The following is an 11,382-nucleotide window of genomic DNA, read 5'->3' as shown; positions in this document are numbered from 1 at the left end:
AATACATCTTTTTTTTTTTTTAATTCAAGTTTTTAACCTATACTTCTTTCTTTCATCAATTTGACTCAGATTTCATTTACTCATCACAAATGAAAATGAGGATGAGAAATCATTATCACACATTCTCGTTTGGAGAATGATTATTGACTAATAAGTCTCGAGTCATATCGATTTTGAAAATGACATCCATTTAAAAATAAAAGAAATTTGATTTAGATTATGAACTTGTGGATTTTCCTTTCTTTTTTGTCTCTAAATACTTTTTTTCTATTATTTTTGTGATCGGTAACAAAAAAAAATATATAATAATTAAAAAAATAACCTTGAAAATTGTCCGTTCTTTGTTCAAAAGTACCACTAACCTTTCAAAAGTTTCATTAATACCATTGTAAACGATCATCAATCACAATATGACAATATGAAATAGATTAATGTCGAATACCATTCTCCGCACAATAGATATTCTTAGTGTAAGCACAAGAACAGATCCAGACCCGACCCGAGCAATTGTATTCTAAAAAACAAAAGAAGATTGCTCATACCTAAACAGGCATTCAACAGGAGTGAGATACAACAAAAAACTGCAACAAGCACAAGTACCAGCAGTAGTTGTTCAGTCATTCGAAGTTGCCTATTCATTCGGAGCAGTTTCTCCATCTGCATGAATAAATACATATCGATATCATAACAGTACATTAGAGTTGTCAGAGAATGAACAAACAATTTCTCCTTTTTTGGGTTAAAAAATAAGTTTGGTATCTGAAATTCCAAGATTATATATGTGGAGTTTTTTTTTTTTTACTTAATTGAGGTTGATTCTTTTGAGCTAAGTTTCAACGGTAGAGCATACCTTCGCCATCGGATGGAGCATAAGGAGACTTCCTGTATCGTGTTTGCTGTTGTGTTGGCTATGTAAGAGAAAAGAAAAATTGCAATCACATAAAGTCCTTCTGCTTGATGATAGAACAATAAAAGAAGGCAATAAATGAAATTACAAGACTAACAACTCATTTCATCATATTGTATGGATATCTTGTCATAGTAAGAAGTAATCCTTGAATTTGTGCAAAAATAGTAGCAGATATGATAATGGAAGCACCATCCTTCTCAAAATTAAGTCATGTCTATTATTTATTTTCAACATTTTCAATCATAATGTCTAATTACTCTTCACTTCTGACTTGTGAGATCCCACGTCGGTTGGAGAGGGGTACGAAGCATTCCTTATAAGGGTATATGTCCCTAACAGACGCATTTTAAAACCTTGAGGGATAACCCAGAAGGGAACCCAAAGAGGACAATATTTGCTAGCAGTGAGCTGGGCTATTACATGACATCTCGGCAAGCTTTTATTTTCGTAGCAAACCTCTTCAGTGTCACTGTACTTGATTGGTTCATGTAATTTGAAACTTATTTTATTTTAGTACTTGCACTTTCAAATGTCCAAATTCATTCCCAATATTTTTTTCCCCATCTGTCTCTCTTTATGTATGCTTTCTCACACTTTCTCTAATTTATCCCTTGTTTACATATTGTCTTACATATTTTTTTAAATATATACTTCCTTTCACCCACACGTTTCTCTCCCTGGTTTATCTTTGCACACTATCTTTCTTTCTTTCTATCTTTTTGGTTCATCTCCTTGTACAGACATTTCACTTTTTAGCTTCTTGCAGCTTTCTTCCAATAAATTACAATGTTGTTCTTATTATAATTATTAACAGATGGAGGTTAAGATGAAATAACTAGACACTAAAATTAGAAACCAGAAAATAAAATGGAAACTAAGTTGTTATGCCTTAATACTTTATTCCAGAGGTCAAGATCTAAATTTTGAGATGGATAACCGTTCAGCACGAGTTACTACTTGATCTCTACCCTAAAATGATATCAAAAGTTTTCTACTTGAAATGAATATCATATGCATAATATAATGAAAAGTTTCATTTCCTGTTAATATATATATCTGCACGCATGCGCACACACAAACCTGTAATTTTGGCCGAAGAGCTTGTAAAGGTCCTTTAGGCTTCTCAACTCCTTGCTGCAATCAGATAAATAAAGGAGGATATATTAGTCAATTAGTGAAGTTATGCGAACTGATTTCAGAATCAAGTAAAAATGGAAATATAAGTTATACAACAGAAATACCTTTCCCAATGCCCAATCAGCAGAATCAAAATACGCACGTTCATGATCCTGAAATCGAGATTCAAAAGCTTCAGACACCCATGTGGAAGGATGCACGGATCTCATTGAACATCTTACTGAAATACTAAATAATTTTTTAGAACAGAAAAATTACCTTAGAAATGAGCGGTGGCTTCTTGGGAACAATTCCTCCATATTTTTTCTTTATAACTTCCTCCTGTAGAGAAAATAAGCCTCCAACTTCAACGAATTGGTAAATTTGTAACAAAATTTAGAGGTTATTGCAGATGATTCTTATGTATGAAGTTATAAACCTCCTTCCGAGACGACGGCATAGATTCTTCAGATCCAACATGTCCATCTCCATCCAGCCGTTCAGTCTCTTTGATATGCTCAGACATGATTAACTAGTAAAGCTCAGTTAAGCAGCAACTCCAATAATTATAAAATTGCAGCCTGCAGGGTAAAATTCAAGAAATCATTAGTTCTACGTCGGGGGCCAATGAACTGGCAGCATCGTTCACTCGTTATCTTCGAGAAATTTAAAGACCAATCCAAGAGCGAGCTGCAAATTATAGATGGGCGGAGCCAACCCTCCAACATTATGCCAGAGCTCTTAGTAGACAAACAGAAATCAGAGATTAAACATGAGAATATTTCATCAACGGAAAGCATACCATCCAATATCAGAAACAGGAAGTTCTTCACTCAACCTTCCTCATGCCCTCGTACGCACAGAGCTTTTAAAGAAGAACTAAAGATAATAAGGAAGGACCAAGAACTACAGTGTTCACTCCCCTCTCCATGGATCCATGTTTAAATCCTGAATATTACCTAATTAACTTCAGAACTAAGAAGAACAAAATCTTCTTACTGTCCCTATAAGATTGAACATCACACAAACAATTCATCTTTATAGTGCCCAAGCACCAACTCGGCATACAGCTAAACCAGACACAATCGATACCAATGACCACAAAACCCCACCGACAAACATACGCCATATTCGATTTCAGAGAACACACAGGGTTTTCTAATTCCAAAATTTTATTGATTGAATTACACAGCAATCAGAAATGAATCTACAAATCAAACTATCGACCAGATAGGAAAAGAAAAAGAAAACGAGCGAAACAGATAGAGAAGCATCAGGTACAGAGAAAGTAAAAGAACACGGAGCTTATGGTGGCGCGTATTGCAATGGAGAGGGAGGAGGATTGGTATAATAATGAAAATAACATTACCTTTGAAGCTGCAAAAATGGCGATGGGCAAAGTGGGATGAAGACGATGAATTTGAGTCTGGATCTGATCTGCTCGAAGAATGACAGATCCAAATTATTTTGTTTGTTTGTTTGAAAATCTTTCCATTGCTGATAGTAAACGGCAATTTCACATGTACATTTGTGGCCTACTTTGAACCAAACAGTGAATTTGACTCTTTTTTTTTTTTTCTTCTTAAAAAAAAAGATTGATATGATTTTTTAAAGTTAAAGAAATATCTAATCTCTAGCGTATGAACCTAAAAAAGAATAAGTTCGTTATTCATTTAAGAGTATGAACATCGAAAAGAATAAGTTCATTACTCGACTCGACTAATATCATATCTTGATGCATATTTATTTTTACTTTTTTTTTTAATATTCTAACTATTTTGTTCGGAGAAAGATGGAGATTTTTACAATTTAACAGATAAATATTTCAAAAACTGAAAATTTTTATAGGCAAACAGATAAACGTTTCAAAAAATTATTTTGAGTTCAACGATATATGGAGATTTAAACGTCCGAAATAATCAAATTTGTTATGGTAAGAACATAATTTAATTACAATCTTATAATTTCAAGAGCCAATATGAAAGCAATAGTGATTTCCCTTCCTAACCATTACACACTTTATACATTAAAGAGTAGTGAGTGAAGTGAGCCAGCGATTCCATTGCATAAAAAGTTTGATTTTAACCAAAGAAGTTTCAGCTGCCTCCCCACAGATGATGAACTTCACTGCAGAAAATAACTGGGTCGTGATTGTGGTCGTGGTCGTGGTCATGGTCGTGGTCGAGTCTCGCTGCAAGGACCATGAATGGTGTTGATGACCTTCTATGCATTACATCCAACCAGTTTCCATCTCGTCGTTATGCTTACGTTGGTTCCGTCATAGAGACGAGGTGAATGTACTGCTATCTCACGTGGATGAAGCGCGATTGAGCATGGTTTGTCGAGTCATTTTCGTCCTCTGGTGTCGCGAGGCGAAGACGGGGATCCTACCAAAAGCATACTAGTATACTCAAACGTCGTATCAAGGGAATGTAAACAACTGCTAGACATCAAGCTCAACGATAATAGATAACCAGAGCAAATTTTCAGGAATGTGCACTCTCTCTTGTATGTTCATCATGGTTGGTAATATATGCTTTAATTAGTTGAGTTACGTTCAAGTTGATCAACAATGTCCTTAAATGCACTTTAACTACATATGAGGCACCGTATAACAGAATAGCCCAACAAAATTCATGTCTATTCTGCATCGACCTCTTCACAAATCCAAGCAGTTCTTACGATGAAACGAATAATCCAGGCATAAACAGCATCACTAACCTGATAATGACGCCGTCGTTGAATGGAAGTAAATGCTCTAACCATGACATAGATTGGTAGAAGGATTCCAACAATTCTCAAGATCAGCAGCTGAAACATACAGCACATGAACTTATGGTTCTTCATTGGTCTCAACAATGGAAGAGGGCCAAAGGAAGGAGAAGTAGAAGGGGAAACAGAGAAAACAAGCCTACCATTAACAATGTCAATGAATACTCTCCAGCTCCACTGATTACAATTGGAAGTGTATGGCGCAAAACGAGAAGAACGATAAACTGCAACATACAGATACGATTAGAAGTTTCAAACTCGGGATTGTTGGTCAAATATAATCAAGGCGAATACAGGTTTAAATCGTATTATAGATATGAACTTTGATGCTTGTTTCATTTTCATTCTTAAGCTTCAAAACGTTATATTTTAATCCATCGACTTCTAATACTCTATTTCGTCTCCGAAACTTAGATTACATGACTACTTAAATTCTTTTCGTTGATGCTTGAAGACCCAATACTTTAACTTACTAATAGTGAATCAAACACTTGTTCATGCAGAAGAACGAATGTTCAAAGTCTTAATAGAAAGTTCAAAGACTAAAATAAGAACGAATGTTCGAACTTAAACCAAAAACTATGTTTGCTTTGCTCCCTTCACAAGTGAATGAAAAAGAATCAACGAGCAAGAACATTTAATACTTCTTTTATGTGCAGAAGGCAAAGCCAATTATCAATCCATTTAAATTTGTTTACAGAGATAAGGAAACTGGAAATGAAGTAAAATGAAGAGGTAGGGAATACAGTTACTGCAACCATGCGGCAGCACAATATGCTTCTTGGAGAAGGAGTGAAGAATTCATCAAAGTCAGAATCAGGATACTCGTGATCAGGCATTCCTGCAGGTACATGCAGGTTCAGTCTAGACATCTCCCAACTTTCCCTAAGAACACAATTCGACGACAGTGATATTATATCAATAGTGTCTAAAAAATAAACGAACAATAAGTGAATATACAATGCAAACTAGAGAAACTTGCATTGAGGGGAGAGAGGTAAATGGTTAACCTGAAATGAACTGGTGAAGTAATATCTCCATAATATAATACAGGGAGTGGTGCTGTATACCCTGGCTCAAAATCCTGCAGTACAAGAAAAACGACTTCTTACGACCATAAAGTTAGTTATGTATTAAAGAATTTTTCATTTATTTGAACAAAAACAACAGACCTGGTGGCAAATTTCACAGATTGTATTGCCTTTCTCGTTGCACCACCGCTGAACGCACTTGCGATGAGCATACTGTAATTATCAACACTAACTGGAAGCTAATTATCAAGGTGAACCATCTAAACGAACACAGTGAGGAATAAAGATATGAATCTGATTCTAACATTTTCAGTCTAGCAACAAGTAAATATAAACCAAGGGACCTGCCTTAGCAAGTGTTTATAGCATATTATAACATCCGGGGCAAAGATTTGGGGGAAAATATAAAGTTGGACTGAAACTAAATGCAGAAAATATCGATAAGAACATTGTTGAAACCAGTTTAGTCAGTCATATAATTTGGAAACGTGCAGAAAATATCAACAGGAACATTGTTGAAACCAGTTTAGTCAGTCATAATTTGGAAACGAGGGATTCAAAGAAAAGCTATCTGAGTTTTATTGATTAAGTAGCACTAATTGGTGTTGAGTATACCAAATCTAACCTTCAAGCTTCCACAGCAAGAGCATGGTGCCTCCATTTTTGATTCATCGTCCTCATCATGACAAATTCTGCACTGAACAAGTTTACTTGAAGATGGCATGAATTCAACATCAATATTTAAGGAAGATATCATGTTATCTGCACTTGTTGAGGCCATAGGACGACAATTTCGGTTTTTTCTCTCAATAGTAGCTTCAAGGTTTGATTCTGTGAGCAACTGATCCACCAACAGCACAAAATGTTCCCCCATTCTTCAATGACCCAGTAAACATTGGAATGAATGAATGTCAAAAAAATCATATAAAATAAGCCAAACAACATTTACAACTATGTAGATCAATTTTGTTTGCTGCAGTGAACAACATCCATGACAATTCAGATTGTTTCTCAACATAGTATAATTCAAAGATCTAGCAGAAAATAAAGAAAGAATAGAAATTTTGAAACTTTTGGAGTTTACAACCCATGGGGCGATGGTGTGACTAGTAAGGTCCTTAGAATTGGGATATCATAAGATATTGTGAGATTCCATGTCGGTTGGGGAGAAAAACGAAGCAATCTTTATAAGGGTGTGGAAACCTCTCCCTAGTAGACGCGTTTTAAAAACCTTGAAGGGAAGCCCGAAAGGGAAAGTCCAAATAGGACAATATCTGCTAGCGGTGGGTTTGGGCTGTTACAAATGGTATCAGAGCCATACACCGGGTGATATACTAGCGAGGAGGCTGAGCCCCGAAGAGGGGTGGACAGAAAGCGGTATGCCAACAAGGACGCTGGACCTTGAAGGGGGGTGGATTGAGGGGTCCCACATTAAATCGATTGGAGAAGGGAACGGGTGTTAACAAGGACGCTGGGCCCCAAAGGGGGGTGGATTGTGAGATCCCACATTGGTTGGGGAGGAGAACGAAGCATTCCTTATAAGGGTGTGAAAACCTCTCCCTAGTAAACGCGTTTTAAAAATCTAGAGGGGAAACCCGAAAGGGAAAGCCCAAAGAGGACAATATCTGCTAGTGGTAGGCTTAGGCTCTTACAAATATCCTCTTCTCATGAGTTCAATTCCGATTCCTAGGTAAAAAAATTACTAATTTGAAATTCTTGTTGTTTTCTAAAGTTGGCTTCGGAGTGGGCAAAGCTTCTCGAAGATCTATGAAGTGGGCCATGAGTATGCAAGGAATGAAATCCTGATTCCCCAGTTCTTTAAAAATTAAAAATAAAAATAAAAAGAAGAGGAAAGAATCATTGAATTCACCTGATGATTAGACAAATGTAATAATAATTATTCTATAAATAAATAATCATAAGTTGCAGGAGAAAAGAGAAAGGGAACAAAAATTTGAATGTTAAACGAGCCATGAAAAACCAAACGCTCCTTACAGTTATCCTTTTTGTCTTTCTTTAGGAGGAAAAAAAGAGACATTTCACTGATACTCAAAAAGTTACATCAATGCTCCAAGCACAATTTAGTCAACTCGATTTAGTTAAAGGTTCAAACCTTGATTTTGAAAACTTAATACTCTGAAATACTTATCATCCCTGGAGATTGGTCTTCTAACAGGCAAAGCCTCCTCAAGAATTAGTAGGAAGAGCCCTATGGACTATGAACAAACTGCAAGGATTTTGCCCCAGAACTTAGTTCTAAGACCTCTGAACAGATTCAGACGTTTGAACTCATTATTCATAGTTAAACTAACCGAGTTTTGGCAGCAATCGAACGAAAGATGTTACAAAAATCTTGCAAAAATGTAGGAATGTAAGAGAAAATGACAACTCAAAACATCAAAAACCAAGCAAGACTAAATCAATATGATTAAATAGTATAAACCAAACAAAGAGAAAACTCAGAAACCAAACCCGAAGAAATTCAAGAAAACAGCAATCCAGATCGAGAAAAACCTGAAATTAACGAAAATGCACAAAAAGAGAGAATGGCAGCAACCTTCAAACAGCTACCAACATGATTAGCAAATGAACAAACACATTGCAGACAAAAACTTATGAACAGCATAGGAACTAAGATTAAATGCAAGAGAAAAAGAGGAAACAAGGATGCTTACGAAAATGGGAATAGAATTAGTGCGATAGAAGAAACAAACAATATGAGCCTTCTTTTCCTCCTGCTGCTGATTTTTGAAAGAGGAAGCAAGAGATGGAGTGTTCTTATGATTCCATTAACATTTCAAAGAAAATTTGATAATTTCAGTAACCCAAATCAACAAACAACAGATTATTTGTAGCGAAAATGGATTGAGAGAAGCAAAGAAGAATCTCTCTGTAGAATGTAGCGGGAGAAGGAGAAGGAAAAGCGCGAGAGATTCTTCCAGCCGCAAAGCGGGGGCCCATTGGAATTCAGAGAGACCACTTCCTTCACAAATCCCAATCTCATCAATTTCTCCGGTGATATTTCCATCTCGCCAATTTTTCGTTTTCTTCCTCCAATTTTTTTGAAATTCTCGTTCTATTCGATAATTATGATAATTCGTTAGTTTTTATTTTTAAATTTTAAAAAAATAATATTATAAACCCTATTTTCAATATATATATATATTATTTGGCATTTCTTAGAGAAATAGTTTTATAAATTAATTTTTAGTTTTTTTTTTCAAATTTATCGACGAATTTTAACAAATATTTATTAGGTCTTTACACTTTTATATATATATATATATATATATATAATATATATAATAAAATTAAAAATTCAAATACTTATTTATAAAGTATTTTAGTAATTTTTTATGTAACAAGTATTTGTTAAACGAATACAGACTCTTCACAGTCAGCATAAGCTCTCATGCCTTTACTTTGGGCTTTTCAAAAGACCTCATTACAATAGAGAGTGTATTCTTAGATTATAAACTCATGATCATTCTCTAAATTAATCAATGTGGGACACTTTCATCTAACGGTATTTATTAAATTACCATCATTATAAAAAATAATCATTGAATTAAGAGAAAATTAATAAAAATAAAGCTTATTCAAACTATAATTTATACCACAACTTTATGGCAAAAGTTGACTTACCTTAAAAAAAAATGATTTTTCATACTTTTTAACTTTGGATTTATTTATTTTTAAATCTTACCGATTAATAAACTACGATTTTTTTTTTTTTTTTAAATACAATCATTGAAAAATACTTTTTTTTTTAAATAATAATAAAAATAGAATGATTTTTTTCTTTTTTATAATTATCTTTTAAAAATAATTATTACTAATGTGCATATCGTTCCCAGTACTAACATGAATGAGACGATTTTAACATTTTAATACGGTGTATTTCATCAAAACTAAAAAAAGGAATAAGTAGTAAAATTAAAACGTTTTTTAAGTAAAATTAAATATTTATTTATGAAACATTTATTTAGGAATAAATTAACTTAAGCACAGTTCAATTGATTAAGATATATGATAGAAATTCGAGTCAATCTCTTTTACTTATTGTTTAACTCAAAATTAACGAACAAAATAATGATATCCCACATCGGTTAGAGGGGTGAATGAATCATTTCTTATAAGTGTGTGGAAATCTCTTCTTAACAGACGCGTTTTAAGAATTTTCCAAAAAAATCGATCCATTTAAAAAATGGGAAAAAACGGACAATATTTACTAGTGGTGGGTTTGAGTTTTCTACAAATGTTATTAAAGCTAGACATTAGATGGTGTGCTCGCAAAGACATTGGCCTCCATTGGATTGTGAGATTCCACATCGGTTAGAAAGGGCAAAGAAACATTTCTTACAAGTGTGTGGAGAGGCTGACAACAATCGTAACAAGTCAAAGCGGATAATGTCTACTAGCGGTGAGCTTGCGATTTTACAAAAAACGGACACTATATCAAACATAATTGAGAATTAGTTGGCATGACATCTATTTTGCTATCTTGACCATCACCTCTTTCTCAATATTTTCTTTTCTTCTTTTCCCGTCCTCACACATTTTTTTACCAGTTTGTCGAAGTTATGAAACCAATCATCGATCGATACTAGTCAACTGCTAGTGTGATTGAACAACGTAACGAACTCCTTCAAAACTAACCATTGGAAGCTGATAGGTTAGTGACCAACGCCAATTTAAGTTAAAAACCAAACATTAATCGATCGATTATCGGTCGTAAATCAAACAACCAGTGGTGCATCCAATATGCATCTACCTCTTAGCCATGAAACATGAAGGTGTCGGCAGAAGACAAGCCAAACACAAAAATGGGACACCTAAAGCTAATACAACCACATAAAATCAAATCCCCACACCATAATTATGATATCCCATGCTTTGTACATACATACTCACGTGGAGTGAGATCTTTTTGAGATCTTTTATGATTCGAACACGAGTACATGTTAATTACAGTGGAACGATGAATATCTTAGCTTTTGTTCTTTCTGTTTGGTGTGTAGAACGAACCAAAATAAAAGGTAGACAATAATAATGAACTGAATAATGCTCGGTATAACCGTATAAATAGAAAAAGATGATTCAGATGTCAATGGACTTTAATAAGATTAGAGCGAAAATTAGTAATGAAAATATAGACTTATTCTCTGTATTTTTCAAATTTGTAATTAAGTGTCATTTTTATTTATGAGACTTATTCTTGTATTTCATAAACATATTTGATCTCGATTAATATATTATTATGTAAAAAAAAATATATATATAATTTTGAATATGTTAAGATTAATTAGCTACCAAATTATATTAATTTATTTGAAAAATTTTAGGTTTAGTGGCGTAAGTATAAAATTTAAACTTATTAAACATAATTTTGTAATTTAATCTAAAATCATATTATCTCACTTGTGAATTGTTACAAAAATCTAAGATTAAAATTAAATTGATTTAGAATATGAAGACAAGAATAAACGACATATATATATATATATATATATATATATATATATATAATTGAAACGTAGAGAGTTGTTGATT

The 11,382-nt window shown here is 33.8% G+C and overlaps 3 protein-coding genes across 26 annotated transcripts in view; 1 reads left to right on the top strand and 2 right to left on the bottom strand.

The window, feature by feature from the left end:
- Window positions 1–5,807, top strand: part of LOC111482512 (homeobox-leucine zipper protein HDG11-like) — a 29,715-nt gene extending 23,908 nt beyond the window's left edge. The window contains exons 12-13 of the mRNA XM_023128331.1: window positions 4,454–4,458; window positions 5,796–5,807. The gene's annotated coding sequence lies outside the window, so the exon portion shown is untranslated. The remainder of the gene's footprint in view (window positions 1–4,453; window positions 4,459–5,795) is intronic.
- Window positions 390–3,552, bottom strand: LOC111482517. Of its 4 annotated transcripts, XM_023128365.1 has the most exons (8): window positions 3,396–3,552; window positions 2,466–2,607; window positions 2,306–2,368; window positions 2,152–2,199; window positions 1,991–2,044; window positions 851–908; window positions 601–657; window positions 390–514 (listed from the first exon to the last, which is right to left on the bottom strand). In XM_023128365.1, exons 2-7 carry the CDS (start codon window positions 2,550–2,552, stop codon window positions 632–634), a joined length of 336 nt encoding a protein of 111 aa, XP_022984133.1. In that variant the 5' UTR covers window positions 2,553–2,607; window positions 3,396–3,552; the 3' UTR covers window positions 390–514; window positions 601–631. The 4 variants fall into 4 exon arrangements, with proteins under 4 accessions (XP_022984133.1, XP_022984130.1, XP_022984131.1 ...); XM_023128362.1 differs by having other exon boundaries at window positions 400–657; XM_023128363.1 differs by having other exon boundaries at window positions 400–657; window positions 3,336–3,537.
- On the bottom strand, window positions 3,922–8,725 carry LOC111482515. 21 transcript variants are annotated; one of them, XM_023128342.1, is made up of 11 exons: window positions 8,505–8,725; window positions 8,302–8,396; window positions 8,142–8,217; window positions 7,943–8,056; window positions 6,455–6,704; window positions 5,971–6,042; window positions 5,809–5,882; window positions 5,545–5,683; window positions 4,942–5,022; window positions 4,748–4,837; window positions 3,922–4,413 (listed from the first exon to the last, which is right to left on the bottom strand). In XM_023128342.1, exons 5-11 carry the CDS (start codon window positions 6,701–6,703, stop codon window positions 4,330–4,332), a joined length of 789 nt encoding a protein of 262 aa, XP_022984110.1. In that variant the 5' UTR covers window position 6,704; window positions 7,943–8,056; window positions 8,142–8,217; window positions 8,302–8,396; window positions 8,505–8,725; the 3' UTR covers window positions 3,922–4,329. The 21 variants fall into 21 exon arrangements, with proteins under 21 accessions (XP_022984110.1, XP_022984112.1, XP_022984114.1 ...); XM_023128344.1 differs by having other exon boundaries at window positions 8,344–8,396; XM_023128346.1 differs by having other exon boundaries at window positions 8,142–8,181; window positions 8,344–8,396.
- Between the last annotated feature and the right edge of the window lie 2,657 nt (window positions 8,726–11,382).

Source organism: Cucurbita maxima, unplaced genomic scaffold (genome assembly GCF_002738345.1).
Source record: "Cucurbita maxima cultivar Rimu unplaced genomic scaffold, Cmax_1.0 Cma_Scf00007, whole genome shotgun sequence".
Lineage (NCBI taxonomy): Eukaryota > Viridiplantae > Streptophyta > Magnoliopsida > Cucurbitales > Cucurbitaceae > Cucurbita > Cucurbita maxima.
The sequence above is the reverse complement of the archived record's forward strand: the minus strand, read 5'-3'. Positions and strand labels throughout refer to the sequence as shown.

Bases quoted from the DNA above. Each gene is read 5' to 3' on its own strand.
- LOC111482517 (XM_023128365.1), bottom strand. From the start codon at position 2,552: ATGTCTGAGCATATCAAAGAGACTGAACGGCTGGATGGAGATGGACAT. The intron at 2,200-2,305 runs GTAATTTTTCTG...TCTCGATTTCAG, and splicing joins AGCCACCGCTCATTTCTAAG to GATCATGAACGTGCGTATTT. The intron at 909-1,990 runs GTTTGTGTGTGC...TCTCTTACATAG, and splicing joins CTCTTCGGCCAAAATTACAG to CCAACACAACAGCAAACACG.
- LOC111482515 (XM_023128342.1), bottom strand. From the start codon at position 6,703: ATGGGGGAACATTTTGTGCTGTTGGTGGATCAGTTGCTCACAGAATCA. The intron at 6,043-6,454 runs GTTAGATTTGGT...TGATAATTACAG, and splicing joins CTTGCTGTGGAAGCTTGAAG to TATGCTCATCGCAAGTGCGT. The intron at 5,684-5,808 runs GTTAACCATTTA...TTGTGTTCTTAG, and splicing joins ACTTCACCAGTTCATTTCAG to GGAAAGTTGGGAGATGTCTA.